Here is a 13,854-nt window from a genome sequence, read left to right as displayed (position 1 = left end):
TGCCCCAGGAGGTGGCAGCCACCCAACTGTACCTTGTTCCCTTGGAACATGCTCACTCAAGGTGGTCTTAGGACCTTGCAGGCCACTGGGCACCCTGGCAGGCATATCCCTGTGGGGTCAGCCAGCCACTCTGGGGCTGCAGGGTGAGCTCACACCTGGGCCTGTCCCTTCCATCAGGACCCATCTGGACAGGGCCTCTGGGCTGTCTGTTGACAGGGCTGCCCTAAGAGCTGGCCTCTGGTTCTGTGGGAAGCTGCTCACAGGCAAGTTGGTCCAGTCTGTTTATTCCCACTGAGTTTTCAGAAACCCACCTCCTTGGATCCTAGTGTGTGGTTCCTAGTGGTGGGCACCTCCCAGGAGGCAGGGGGAGCCCTGTCCAGCCCTTTGGGGCACCACAATGGCCTGTACTCCACAGGGTCAGATCCCAGGTCACAGGGGCTGGCCATGAGACCAATCCCAGTCCCAGACTGTGTACTGTAGAGGGCTGGAAGCTGTGGGTGTCAGCTGGACGTTGGCTCAGCCTCCTTGCGGACGCTGAAGGGAGACTGTGGCCTGGGGTGGGGACTCTGTCCTGCCTGGGCAGGTGTGAGCTCTGGATGAGGGCCTGCCCCAGCTCATGGGGCCTTATTCACTGCCCACTGCCACTGCCCTGTGCTGCCCCGCCCCACCCCGCCCCATGCATGCTGCTCACCCTAACTCTGCCGGTCTTCTTCCCTCTGCCGTCCGTCGCTCTGGCAGGCACTTACCTGGGTAAGTAGCTTTGGTGCTAATGGCCGTCCCCGGGCACAGGGCTGGCTGGGATTCTTGCAGGTGCCATGAGCAGGCTGTCCCTGCTCAGGCACTACAGCCCAGAGACCTGGGGCCTAGTCCTGCCCCACCTAGGGAGCCAAACAAGCTGGGCCCCAGTGCTGTGTTCCTATATGAATACACGACCTGTGTCACTCCAGGTCACATCAGCCACAAGAGTGGGAAGTCCTGCTCCGTGTGTGGATGTGTCAGTACATTCTACTGTCACGTGTGACTGAGAACAACAAATAGGAAATACAAAAATAAACTAAAAGTAAAAGCTGGGCCCCAGGAACACCCTACATGAGGAGTCACTCTGGGTGGAGGAGGTTGGGCAGACTCCTGCTCCTTAACGGGACTGGAGGGGTGCTGTGGGGGCCACCAGGGCCTGACCAGGCACCAAGGGGCTGAGGCACCCTTTCCTGTCCAGTGCTGGGGACAGGCTGTCCAGAGACCACTTTAGTTCTCATGCTTACATTTGCTGTCAGGGCCAGGAGGTAACAGTGGCCCTGGGTGGCGCTGGCACCACTGATGGAGTCTGAGCTTTACCTCTTGGCCCCACTCTGGTGGCATCCCTCTAGGAACTGACCATGTTGAGCCTTGGGTGCCCTCCTTAGCAGCTGGCACCAAGCCACAAGTGGGCTGAGGCTGCCTTGCAGAGGGGCTTCTGGGGCTGCTGACCCGAATGCAGCCATGGCGCGTCATGACAGTGTGTTGAGGCCCAGCAGCGTGGGTGGCCTGCCTGCGGGGAGCCGGCCGTCAGACTCCCTTCTCTTGGCCTTCTGCCTGGAGCCCGAGCGGCTGCATCGTCTGCTGCCCAGAACAGGTGGCTCTAAGAGCTCATGGATGTCGAGCCAGCCTGGGACTGAGGACCTGAGTCCCCACATCCCTAAGCCCCTTGCTGTAGGCCATAGATCCAGGGATGACCCCAAGAAGCTGCCTGTGTCCTGGGCCTGGATGAGGGCCATCAGCAGGCAGTGTGGGTGCAGGATGCCCTCCCCTGACCCAGGCTCACCTTCTGTCCTTTCCTCACCAGGTCTGGCAAACCACGGACAGACCAGGCACATGGTAAGAGCCAGCGACCTGTTGGGGGTGAGGCCCAGGCCACCCTGCCAGTGCCATGGGGCAGACCAGAGAGGTAGCACTGGCCTCTTGGGGGACTGAACAGCCCTCACAGGCTCCCTGCCTGGCCTGGCCTGGCCTGGGGGGTGTGAGCCACACATGGCAGAGTCTCCTGTCTCTCCTAGGAGCCCCTCATGCTCTTCTCCCCCCAGGGACCAAGCCGGAACCTGCTGCTCAATGGGAAGTCATACCCCACCAAAGTGCGCCTGATCCGGGGAGGCTCCCTGCCGCCTGTTAAGAGGCGACGGATGAACTGGATCGACGCCCCGGATGACGTGTTCTACATGGCCACGGAGGAGACCAGGTGGGGCCCTCGCAGGGCAGGGCCAGGGTCTTGGCCACCCTTCCAGCACTCACCAGCCTGCCTGCCTCTCCCCACAGGAAGATCCGCAAGCTGCTCTCCTCCTCGGACACCAAGCGTGCTGCCCGCCGGCCCTATAAGCCCATCGCCCTGCGCCAGAGCCAGGCTCTGCCGCTGCGGCCACCCCCGCCTGCGCCAGTCAACGACGAGCCCATTGTCATCGAGGACTAGGGCCGCCTGCCCTTGCCCGTGTCCCTCGAGGCCTACACAGATGGCGGTCTCCTCCCCGCCAGACTGCTGCCCGCCCCTCCTCTGTTTCTGTAGTGCCCACCTCCCGCCCTCACCTGCAGGACTCGGTTGTCGGGGAAGTGTGGTCTCACTCACTCCGAGAGGCCGAGGGGTCCTTTTTAGCTTTGTGTTTACTGTTTGGCTGGAGAGGACGAGGAGCCGCCCTGCCCTGCACGCTGTGGGGCTCTTGCCCGGGCCGGGCCCTAAGGTTTTGTTGTGTTCTGTTGAAGGTGCCATTTTAAATTTTATTTTTATTACTTTTTTTGTAGATGAACTTGAGCTCTGTAACTTACACCTGGAACGTTAGGATTGGAGCGGCCGGTGGTGGCCGAGCTGCCTGGCGGGGTTGGCCCCTTGTCTTTTCAAGTAATTTTCATATTAAACAAAAACAAAGAAAAAAAATCTCATAAAAAGGAAAAAACCCAGCCAACCCTTGCCTGTGTCTTTTGTTCCCAGCCTGTCCCCCAGTCATGGGCCTGGGGCCTTCCCTCAACTCGACACCTGTGAAGCACCCCAGGTCTTCCCTTGGCAGGTCGGGCAGTCAGGCCAGAATGGTGGGCAGTGACTGGGGCAAAGCAGCTCTCCTCAGGGCAGCCCGAGCGGCCACCTCAGCCCAGACCTCCTGGGGCCAGGGCACCCTAGGCTGACCTTCAGAGCCCTGATCCAGTCCTTCCCCTGCCACCTTCCATGTCAGCCAGGGCAAGGGCCTCCCCTTAAGAGGAGCTATGCTGAGACTGCCTAAGGCCAGGGTCATGGGCACAACTGGGCCAGCTTGGCCTGAAAGCTCTAAGTCCAGGGCCCACGCCCTACACTGGCCGGCCACCCCAGCAGGTGCACTTGTCCACAATGAGGATTTGCTCAAATTTCAGCAAGTCCCTGCTCAGAAATCTTATCTCAGCCTGTCCCTCACCCTTGCAGGCATGGGGACAGGTGCAGGCTGGGCCAGCCTGAGGGAGGAGCCCTGGCTCTAGGGCCTACCCTTAGGCCATTACTGCTCAGCTGGCCCCTCCCCACGAGGCAGTGGGCTCTGTCTCCCCCACTGGGCTCTGCTTTCGGTTCTCCCACCCCCAGCCAAGGCATTAAAATAGAAACCACTTCTGCTGCTGCCCTGGGGATAGATAAGGGGGTATCTTGGCCTCCCTCTGTGAACCTGTGATGGGGCCCAACTTGGGGACAGGCCCACGTGCTGGGGACACAGCTACAGTGGACACCTACCTATCTTCTCAGGTCACTGACTCCCTCTCCTGCTAATTTTAGTCTTCATTTGACCCCATGCCCTTGGTCCCCAACTAGGCCTTGAGAAAGGAGCCTCAGGCTTTTGGCAACTGGAGGGGGGGGTCTGGGGAAGGGGAGTGGGCTTTGGGTCAGCTCGAGCAGCTGGATGGAAACCGCAACCCCTTGCTTAGCGGTGCCCTTCCTCTTCAGGCAGTTTTTGTCCTCAACGCTGTGGGGTCCTGGAGACCTGGTGTGGGAAGGGCAGGTAGGCTCCCTCTACAATGCCTACCCCAGGGTCAGGCCCCTCCACCTGTGCCAGGCAGGGCTTTGGCTGTGTGCCCATCTTCGATGAGGATGAGGGGTGGGCAGAAGCTGGGCAGAACGAGGGCCCGGGAGTGGGTTTCTCAGCTTTGCTTTGTCCTCCTGAGGCACTGCTGATGGGGAAAAGGACCTGCATCCCCAGGGTAGGGCCATCCCCAGAGGGCAGGCATGCTCTGAGGGACCTGAGGGTGGGCCTGGAGACCTGGTTCTAATAGCCCTGGCCTCCCTGCCAAGGCCCACCTCAGAGCCTCAGCCCAGGATGCACCCTTCCTGCATTTGCCACCAAGCCCATCCTAGGTTCCCTGCAGCAGGGTGACTGGACAGTAGGGCACCGTGTTACTGGGGCCACAGCTGGTCACCTGCCTCAGCATCCAGGCCCCTGACTGCCTCCCCACACCCTGTCATGCTCCACTCAGCCTATGCTAGGTGCTTACACCTTCCCTTCTCCACACCAGGAGCCCATCCTGGCCCACCACTGCCCTAACCTCTAGCTCTTCATGGCCTCAGAGGTGGAAGCCAAGGCTGTTGCTCTGTGCCTGTTGACCCATGTCCATTCCTGTCAGGCCCAGAACAGCCCCATAACACCATGGAACCTCTGGCCTCGACCAAGGGGCTGCGACTGGGGGTGAGCAGGGTAAAAGCTGCCAGCAGAACTCCCCTTCCCCTCCCCACTCCACCACCTCTCAACCCCGGGCATCTGGCCAGTGCTGAATGCCATTCCTTTGCTGCCACCCGTTCCAGGGTCCTCCACCCTCAACTGCTCTTCAGGCAGGGCTGGGCACTCTTAGGATCCGTCCTTCCAGAAAACACAGTCCTGCAAATATCAAGAAGTAGAGTGCTGTCAGGGGGGTGGTGCCCAAGTCCCCCCTTGGCTCCCAAGCTGGGGAAGGAGCGAGAGGGTACGGTAATGGGTACCAAGTGAAGGTCAGGGGGACATGAATCCAGGCTGAGCAATGAGCTGGTGGTGAGTGAAAGGACCCTGCCCAGGAAGGTACTGGCTGAATGCTCCCTGCCCCCATCTCTCACCTTGGTAGTCCAGAGGTGCCCAGGGGGAGCTGGTCAGGCTGGTCAGTCAGGCTTTGGGGGGGGGCATGTTTTGGTGCTGCCATTGCCATGGAAACGGCAGTGGTAGCCTGGTGTGTGCCAGGATGGGGGAAGGGAACCAGGGCAGGCCACTGCTACCTGGATCCTGGAAGGGGTGACGAAGTCACTTGGCCCAGACCTCAGGCCGGGCAGAGGCACCAGGCAGAGGAAATGAGGCAGACCTCAATGTCTGGCACAGAGCAGTGAAGAACGTGTCCAGAGTTGGCTGCCCAGACTGGGGCTTGGATGAGGAGTGTGAGGGTGGTCTCTGGGGCCCAGGTCCCAGCTGGGCAGTGGGCTGAGAAGGAGGCCTGAGTAGACATCTGGGGGTCCGGAGGCCTTTGTCTTGGGGCAGATCCTTCTGGGGTCCAGGATGGAGGCAGGTAGAGGTTGGAGAGGTCAGGCAGACCCCTGGTAGAGAGGACAGTGGTTTGCAGGGGGATGGTTCTGAGGAACAGGCAGGGTGGGAGACACCATCTGATAGGCAGGATCTCAGGCTGCCCGGCTTTGGGGCCAGGAGCCTGGAACACAGAGGCCCCGGGCCTAGGAAAGAAAGTAGCCTGGAACTCGCAGATGGGCGTGTCAGCCCACAGCAGCCGGCTCGGAAGGGCACTCGCAGCGGCTCCACTGCCCGAGTGGGAGTGCGTGCGGAGCAGCCTTTGCGCGCGAGTGCGCCCGCGGCCCCCTCGTCCCTGCGCCGGCGCAGGCAGCCCCCTCCCGGCTCCCCACCCTTCCAGCCGTTTCTCGCGCTGTTTTTGGAAGTGGCGGCGCCTCCCTGCGAGTCCCGCCCGCCCGCCTTCAGCACCACAGACAGGACCGCTGGGCCCCGCCCGGAACCCGACGCCCCGCGCCGCGCAGCTGTTGCTGTGGAAACCGGGCAACAAAGGGAGGCGGTGTCGCGCGGCGGGTGGGGGTGGGTCGGCGCTCCGCGCGCGACCCCTCCCGCCGCGACTCTGCCAGGCGCCGGGGGCGGGGGCGGAGGACCCTGGACGGGTTCGCAGGGGGGCACGCGCCGGCCCGAAGACCCGTTGTTGCCGTGGAAACGCTGAGGCGGGCCCCAGAGACCCGCGGAGCCAGCGGGTCTGGGCGCAGGGCAGGGTCGCCTTTCGCCCGCGGCAGGTGCGCCCCGCCCGCTGCATCTCCAGCGTCCGGCGGCCCGGGGGGCGGGCCCCCGAGGCCCCGCCCGGCCGCGGAGCCAATGACGGGCGGGGGGCCGGAGGGCGGGGCCGACTCGGGCGGCAGCGCGGAGACGAGCGCGGGCGGAGGGCGCGGACAGACCGGGTGCGCACACCATGGCCTCCAAGTGCCCCAAGTGCGACAAGACCGTGTACTTCGGTGAGTGTCCGCCCGCCGCCAGTCCCCCGCTGCACAACCGCGCCCCGCGGTGCGCTCGGGTTGGGGTGCGCGGCTGGAGCCCGGCTCTCCTAGCTACCCACGCGGGTGCGGCCGGAGGGTGCGGCCCGCGCAGGGCGGGGGCAGCCACGCCAAGCCCTGAGCTGCGGGTGGGGGCCGGTGGGGTGCGGGACCCTAAGCCCTAAAGCCATTTCCTCCGGTAACGACCCCGCCCGTGGGGCAGGGTCTTGGGCGCCCTCCGGTGCGGACACATCGCTGATCTCCGGCGGCGGCGCCACCCGGGGCGGGGTCGGGCGGGGTTGCGCGCTCCTGTCGTTCCTGGTCGTACCCCTCGGTCCCAGCCGGCTGCCCTTCCAGGCCCTGGATCGCTTGGACCCAAGCAGTGACCCCAGAGCCCACTTGCTTCTACCCAGGCCGCTGGCCTAGGTCCGGGCTGCGTTGTCGGGACTCAGTCCAAGCGGGGGCGACCTTGGCCTCCGCCTCCAGCATGTCCCAACGAGTTCCTTTCCTTAGCGAGGTACCCCCGCAGTTTCACACCGGGGTGGAGGTGGGAGTGCTACAAAAGTCCTCACGGACTTGAGTTATGGGTGGCCTGGACCCCAGCCTTTTGGATGTCAGGACCACTAGGGCAGGAGGCAGTATTAGGCAGCGGGGCTGGTCTCTTCCAGGCAGTCCCTTCTTTCAGATGTCCACCCAGACCCCTAACCTGTTCACTCACATCCTTGGGCTGCCCTGGGAAAGCCCTGCTCCTTCTGACTGAGTCCCCACTTTCCCAGGGTAGCAAAGTCCCTGCCTATTGACAGAAGGACAGACATAGCACCAGAAATGAGGATGGCAGAAGGGTAGAACAGACAGGGTCTGCCAGGGGGTGGTCAGAGGAAGCCACTGGCTTCCCCAGCCGACAGGAGGAGGAGGAGGAGAGGCCACACTGCTGTTTGCTGTTCCCAGAGGGGAGGGACCGGATTTGGCCTGGAGTGTTTTGGCTTGGCCAGGAGCTAAGGGGCTTCCTGCTTCCTCCTCAGGAGCTGGCCCAGCCCTCAGTCCCTGTCCAAAGAGGGCTTGTCCCTACAAGGCTCAGGGTGAGGAGCAGAGGCCAGGGCCCTCGCAGTCTGGCTGTTCATGACTTTATCCCAGACCCCAGCTTAGGATTCTCTGGAGCCTTGGCCAACAAGCAACCTGGAAAAAGATCTCTGCCTCTCGGAAGAGAGGAAAACAGGCTCCTCAGCCCCAGAGGCTGTGTCCTGCCTGAAAGCCCTGAAGGCAGGGGTCCAGAGCCTGCCCACTCCACCACCAGGCTGCAGCCCAGCACCCCCGCAACGCAGACCCTAGCCAGGATGTCCTAGAGGAACCTTAGGATTTGTGCCTGTGTCCCCGAGAACGCATGTGGCCTGGTGGGGAGCCCTTTCCCTTCCAAGCTATTAGACTTGATCGATTCTGTGTTCCCAGCTCAAGTCGATGTGGCCATCGACTCAGCCAGTGGGTCTGAGGGTCAGTTCCCTGCCCCCACATGGCCCATGTCCCAGAGCTGGCCAGAGGAGCCTGGTTCTGGCAGCCCTGGACTGCAGCTGCCACAACCGCCGTTGGCGATCTCAACGACTTTCTTATCGCAGTGCTAGGAGAGGATGCCAGGCTGGGGAGAGGACCAAGCCCCCCTCCACCCAGCCAGCTCCTGTCTGCCTTGGGGTGGACACAGTGGGGGCCCTGGCTGATGGTGTCAGGGGAAGATGAGCAGGTACTCCTCTCTGGAGGTGGGGGCGGGTCCTGGAGGATGGCCTTTCCCCGAGTTCTGGAGAACCAGCACTTGGGGCCCTGTACTGAGGAACCTGAAGCACCTAGTCTTGTGGCCCGGATCAGTACCCCAGGCCTCTCGAGGTAGGCTGTATCCTGCCAGGGCTCCATTCTCTACCTCTGGCCAGGTTTGCCAGGGTTCTGGCCCAGATGGCGTGCACTGGGCCACACTGTGAGTGGGAACTAAAGAGCTGCTGACCCTCTACCCAGCGGAGCCGGGCCCACAGCCCAGGGCCATGACACCTTCCTCAGCCTCCAGTCTAGCCCCTTCCCTCTGGAATTCCGGCTCTGCTCCAGCCCTTCTTCCTGCCCTCTTCTCCACCCTTTTCCTGCTTTACTCCCATGGGGAGGCCCAGCTTCTGTCCACTTGGAGGCCCACGCTTCCGCCCTTTGGAAGGTGGCTCAGCAGCCTGAGCTCCCAGAGTGGGGATAGTGGGCACCCCATTCTCAGCAGCTGGTCTCAGGCCTTTGGCGCCAAAGTGGCAGCCAGAGGAGACAGGGTGGGGGAGGGCCCAGAATGATGGAGCCAAATATAGACAGATGGGTCCTGCTGGGGTCACAAGGAGGCCAGGGGCTGCTCCCTCTGCAGCCAGCCTCTGCCAGCTCCACAGGGCCCTTATGGGGTGGGGGCTGGTGATGTGTGCGGGAGAACAGATGTGGGGAGGGCAGGTGTGTGGGAGGTTCAGGTGTAAGCAGGTTCAGTCAAAACAGGCATTGAGGGCATAAAAGGCGCTCCATCTGGGACCACTTACAAATGACAAGGACCTGGAGGGAGAGCAGGGGCTGGCCTAGGTGATGGGATTTTCCCAAGAGGGAAGCCCGCTCAGCTTGGAGCCCCTGAAGTGGGAGACAGCCAGGTGGGGCCTGGAAGCTGCAGGACTGGGAAGGGGACTGGGAAGGGTAGGTCCAGTGGCTGCCCTGACCCTCTGCTGCCCGCAGCTGAGAAAGTGAGCTCCCTGGGCAAGGATTGGCACAAGTTCTGCCTCAAGTGTGAGCGCTGCAACAAGACGCTGACCCCGGGGGGCCATGCTGAGGTAAGGTCAGCCCTGGGGAGGCGGGCAGGGCCACAGCACCTCGCCCTAACCCAGCCTCTCTGCCTAGCATGACGGGAAGCCCTTCTGCCACAAACCCTGCTACGCCACACTGTTTGGACCCAAAGGTGAGTGCTGCGCTGGTGGACTGCCACGGGCTCGCCCCGGGGTTCCGGGTGGACTGGAGGCCACAGAGCCCTGGGAGGGCTGTCTTCTGAGAAGCTTCAGGTGCCATGGGAGGGTGGGCCATGGGCACTGGCCACCCAGCTGATGTGCCTGCCACCCACAGGCGTGAATATTGGGGGTGCTGGCTCCTACATCTATGAGAAGCCCCTGGCTGAGGGTCCTCAGGTCACCGGCCCCATCGAGGTGCCAGCGGTCCGAGCTGAGGAGCGGAAGGCCAGCGGTCCCACTAAGGGGCCCAGCAGAGGTGGGTTGGGCACCGCCAGGGGGCAGATGTGGGTGGGTGTGGGTGGCGCAGCCCCCTGACCCAGCTCCACCCCCAGCCTCCAGCGTGACCACGTTCACTGGGGAGCCCAACATGTGTCCTCGATGCAACAAGAGGGTCTACTTTGGTGAGTGATGGTGCCCGGCCCCAGCCTTGGGGAGCTTGTGCCCTGCGCTGTGCTGGACTTCATGCTTCTCCTCCCTCCTAGCCGAGAAGGTGACATCTCTGGGCAAGGACTGGCACCGGCCCTGTCTGCGCTGCGAGCGCTGCTCAAAGACGCTGACCCCAGGCGGGCACGCAGAGGTGAGGCCCTGGAATTGGGGCACATGAGGAGAGGGAGGGCTGTGTGAGGACTCAGGGGCCCAAGCCCTTGGGCAGGGGCGTGTCATTGGGACGCAAGAGCCCCAGGGGCTGGACAGGAGCACCTGGCTGGGGACTACCTTGGCCTACATGTGGGAGACTTGGCCATGGCTGCAGCTGCTGGGAGAGGCCCTAGGGGAGCCCGCTCCAGGCTGAGGGCTGCCCCCTGGTGGCCAGGCAGAGACACGCCCTGCACATGCTGGGTGAGGAGTGCTGGTGGTCACACCCCCCCCCCCCCACTGCTAAAGTGGGCCTGGACATGGCCTTGTGAGCCTGAGGGCTCTTGGGGGGAGGCCGCAGGTGACAGTGGTCTCTGACCCTGGGGAGGGGAGGGTTACGCCAGCGCGCTCCTCCTCCTGCCCACAGCATGACGGCCAGCCTTACTGCCACAAGCCCTGCTATGGCATACTCTTTGGACCCAAGGGTGAGTGTGGCCAGGTGTGGGTTGTGGGTGCCCCTCCTCTGCCCCAGGCCCCTGCTCCTTCCTTCCTTGACCACCCGGGCCTTCTTTCTCCACAGGAGTGAACACCGGGGCTGTGGGCAGCTACATCTATGACAGGGACCCGGAAGGCACGGTTCAGCCCTAGGCGCACAGCCCCTCAGAGGGGCAGGGCCTGTCTGCCTTCTGCTGGACCCTGCCCCAGGCCCCTCCTTGACTCTGTGGGGGACAGTGATCTGCTGCCAGTCCTGCCTCAGTGCATCCTGCCACAAGCCCCAGGCCTGAGTGTTGGAGCGGAGCCTGAGTGGTGGTTCCCAGAGCAGCACCCGTGTCCAGCCCTGTTCTTGGTGTGTCAGACCCTCATGGTGCCTCGTGTGTTACTCACTGCCCCCTCCATTGCCGAGTGTGTCCCCATGCCCAGCATCCTCTGTGTGTCTGACCCTATGTGTCCCCAAGTCCCTGGTGCTCTCTGAGGAAGCTGTGCTGCTCCCTACTTACTGCCCATTCCTGCCCACCAGTATTATTTATGCTCCAGCTTGCCGGTGATGGCCACAAGCTCACGGTGTCCTTAAGGCAGGGCAGAGCCCTGCCAGGAACCCTCTGCCTGGCTCCCACACTGCCCGCTCACCCACTTCTCTCATGGCTCACACTTAGCTGCTAAGACTTTTGCTGTCAATAAAAGGTTTGAGGATCATAGAACCCAGTGCCATGGATGTGTATCCAGGACAAAGTCCCTTTGTCCCGCCCAAGGTGCTTCCAACCCGTGCCCCTGGGCCTGGCTTCTGGTGGGGTTGAGATGTTTCTGAAGCAGGGCCTGGTTTGGGGCAGTGGTAGCATCACTGAGATGGGGTGGGCAGCAGGAGGCACACCTGTGCAGAGGTGAGAGGGGATGGGCGGGGTCCAGCAGGATGTGGCCCTGGGTCATGATGAGATCTTGCAGGGGAGCCTGGTCTCGGGAAACAGCTGCAGCCATCAGAACCAGGTGGCGTATTAGGGGTGGGTCTTGGGAACAGGCAGAGGAGGGAAGGGGAACTGGTGACCAGAGGAGTCCTGGGCAGAGAATGGGGAGTTGGTGAAGGGTGTGCAGTTGCCAAGGCGGACAGGCAGCCTGGGTGGGCTGGGAGGTCAGCAGTCGGCCAGGCTCCGCCATGGCTGTTTTTCCCTGCTGCAGTCTGCAGGATGAACCCTTCATGAACTTAGCCTGCCTCAGGTGTGCAGGGTGACTCAGGGACAGAATGAGGGTGGTCATTTCTAGGTGAGGGTCTGCGGGGTCCTTCTCGGCCTAAGTGGATTTGCAGTAATACCAGAGTTCTGGCCTCCCCACGGGTTCAGACTACCCTTCCAACCAGGACGCCCTGGCGGCTGACCTGCACACAGCGCTCCCTCCGCCTGCTACCCTCCGCGCCCACCAGAGGGCGCCCCTGCCCTTGGGCTCCGCGCTCTGGGTGTCGCAGGACTCGCAGCCAGACCCGCGCCGCGGGCTGCTGCTCCTGCTTTGCACCCCACCCAGGATACCTGGCCCATCTGAAGCTACCAGGCGTGGTCACCTCGGGGACATCCAAGGCCTGTTCTGGGTCCCCAGCTCGCCGTCCAGGCCATCGGTCAGGGGGTGGCTGAACCCGGACGCCGCGTGCATTGTCTCACAAGCAGCTTCCGCGGCTGGCTCTGGGGTCTGGCAGTGTCTCCCCCGCCCCCGTCTGGGTTGCTGCCAGGATGTGCGTCTAGCGGCCCATAGTGGCGGCCGCTTCCCATCCCAAGCGGACGCAGGCACGGCAGCGCGCGGGACTCCTGCTCAGAGGCGCAGCTGAGACCCCCAGCCCCGCCTTGTCGCCCCTCCTGCCGGGACAAGTTCTCGCGGACAGGGGTGCGTGCGGACGCAGGCTGGGGATGGGGGTGCTGCCGAGCGCGCAGCGGGCCCCGCAGCCTCCGCTGAAACTATGGAGGGGCCCTCCCCAAATCTTCAGCGGGTCAGTGGCATATTAGGGCAAGGAGACCCCCCGCCCTGGACTTGGGGTGATTGAGGACCAGGGGTCATTCCAAGTACATCAGCTCCTGGCTCTATGGCCGGACTGCTTCCCGTCTCAGGCTCAGCAGGGCAGGACTTGCCGGTTTCCTGCCGGGGAAGACGACGCTGCAGTGTTTGTTTCCAAGGGGTTGTCATGGAAACTGGGCGGCACAGCTACTGTTTGTCTGAGCCTTGTTGCTGGGCGGTGTCCGATGCACCACCAAGACACCTCTTTGGTGGCTCTAGCTCCAGACGGCCCCAAGATGGACGGAAGCGGTGAATGGGTGTCTTTGTCCCTGGGAGCACTGCCCTCTCCCCCACCCACTGAGAGGCTGGGTTTGCGCGCACCCTCCCTCACACTCAAGCAGTGAGGCTGCTCAAAAATGCCATGTGATCACCTCACTCCCAGTTCAGGACCCCTGGACCCTCATACCCAGGCCTCTCTGCTCAACTAGCTGTGCCTGGAGAGCTGGTCTGCGCATGCCCCCTCCCTCCCCAGTTGCACCCTACCCCACTGCCCAATTTAGTGGCTGACTTCCCTGCCAGGTGTCCGTCCCAATCCACGCCCCCCCCACCTCTCCCCTGCCTCTGACACAAGCTGCTCCCATATCTGCATCTCAGTGAGGCAGCTCAGCCTGAGGCTCCCTGTGTCCCCACTTCCCGAGTTCCAAACTCCCAACACCCACCCTCCAGGCTCATCTCAGCGTCCTCTGGGCCAGTGACCCTGGCATCAGCCCTGGCACCCTTCTCCCCAGAGACTTCCCCAGCTCTTGGCTCCTTGACCCTATCCAGTTCAGGGTAGCTTCCTCTGGCCTCTATAGAAATTGGGGTGACATGACTCCTTCCTGCCCCTGGGTCTGGCTCACTGGCTTCTGGCTGCAGCCTGGGAGGCTGGGTATCAAGAAAATAGCATGTTCCAGAGCCCTGGGCTCTGTGCTGTTGGGTGAGCACAGGCAAGGGCTGGCTGGGGACCAAAGTGGCCAGGTGTGGGCAGCCCTTTTCCCCAGGGCTGACTGGTTTTGGGTTTGGCTCAGGGCCATAAACAGGGCCTCAGCTGCTGGGCTGTAAGTCTGGAATTTGAGGTGGTTCTGCTTGGGCTTTGGTTCTAGGAAGCCAACTGGGCATCAAGCCCAGCCACAAGGAAGGGGAGGGCAGGACACCCCATCTGGCCAGACTCTGAGCCTAGGCAGAGGGTGCAGCCCCACTAGCAGAGGCCGTACCCTTTGCATCACCCCAACAGCTATGCCGCTTACAGGAGAGGAAAAAAACTGTCTACCTAGGCCCAAGGTATGATACCTGCAGGACAGAGAGACC

The 13,854-nt window shown here is 62.8% G+C and overlaps 2 protein-coding genes across 3 annotated transcripts in view; both read left to right on the top strand.

The window, feature by feature from the left end:
• Mta1 (metastasis associated 1) overlaps positions 1–2,916 on the top strand; it is a 36,024-nt gene extending 33,108 nt beyond the window's left edge. For both annotated transcript variants that reach the window (XM_076849521.1, XM_076849520.1), the window contains 3 exons: positions 1,823–1,854; positions 2,061–2,212; positions 2,290–2,916. In XM_076849521.1, coding sequence (XP_076705636.1) covers positions 1,823–1,854; positions 2,061–2,212; positions 2,290–2,440 — 335 coding nt within the window. In that variant the 3' untranslated portion in view covers positions 2,441–2,916. The remainder of the gene's footprint in view (positions 1–1,822; positions 1,855–2,060; positions 2,213–2,289) is intronic.
• Positions 2,917–6,338: 3,422 nt separating this feature from the next.
• On the top strand, positions 6,339–11,234 carry Crip2 (cysteine rich protein 2). The gene is made up of 8 exons (XM_076849518.2): positions 6,339–6,451; positions 9,197–9,291; positions 9,359–9,416; positions 9,578–9,718; positions 9,795–9,863; positions 9,945–10,039; positions 10,463–10,520; positions 10,616–11,234. Exons 1-8 carry the CDS (start codon positions 6,409–6,411, stop codon positions 10,681–10,683), a joined length of 627 nt encoding a protein of 208 aa, XP_076705633.1. The 5' UTR covers positions 6,339–6,408; the 3' UTR covers positions 10,684–11,234.
• The last annotated feature ends 2,620 nt before the right edge of the window (positions 11,235–13,854 follow it).

Source organism: Callospermophilus lateralis, chromosome 3 (genome assembly GCF_048772815.1).
Source record: "Callospermophilus lateralis isolate mCalLat2 chromosome 3, mCalLat2.hap1, whole genome shotgun sequence".
Taxonomy (NCBI): domain Eukaryota; kingdom Metazoa; phylum Chordata; class Mammalia; order Rodentia; family Sciuridae; genus Callospermophilus; species Callospermophilus lateralis.
This window is presented reverse-complemented; position numbering and strand designations above follow the sequence as displayed.

What these genes read in the sequence shown, in the direction of transcription:
- Crip2 (XM_076849518.2), top strand. Translation starts at nt 6,409, where the DNA reads ATGGCCTCCAAGTGCCCCAAGTGCGACAAGACCGTGTACTTCG. An exon ending in CGACAAGACCGTGTACTTCG is followed by an intron (nt 6,452 to 9,196) that starts GTGAGTGTCCGC and finishes TGCTGCCCGCAG; the next exon opens with CTGAGAAAGTGAGCTCCCTG. An exon ending in CCCCGGGGGGCCATGCTGAG is followed by an intron (nt 9,292 to 9,358) that starts GTAAGGTCAGCC and finishes CTCTCTGCCTAG; the next exon opens with CATGACGGGAAGCCCTTCTG.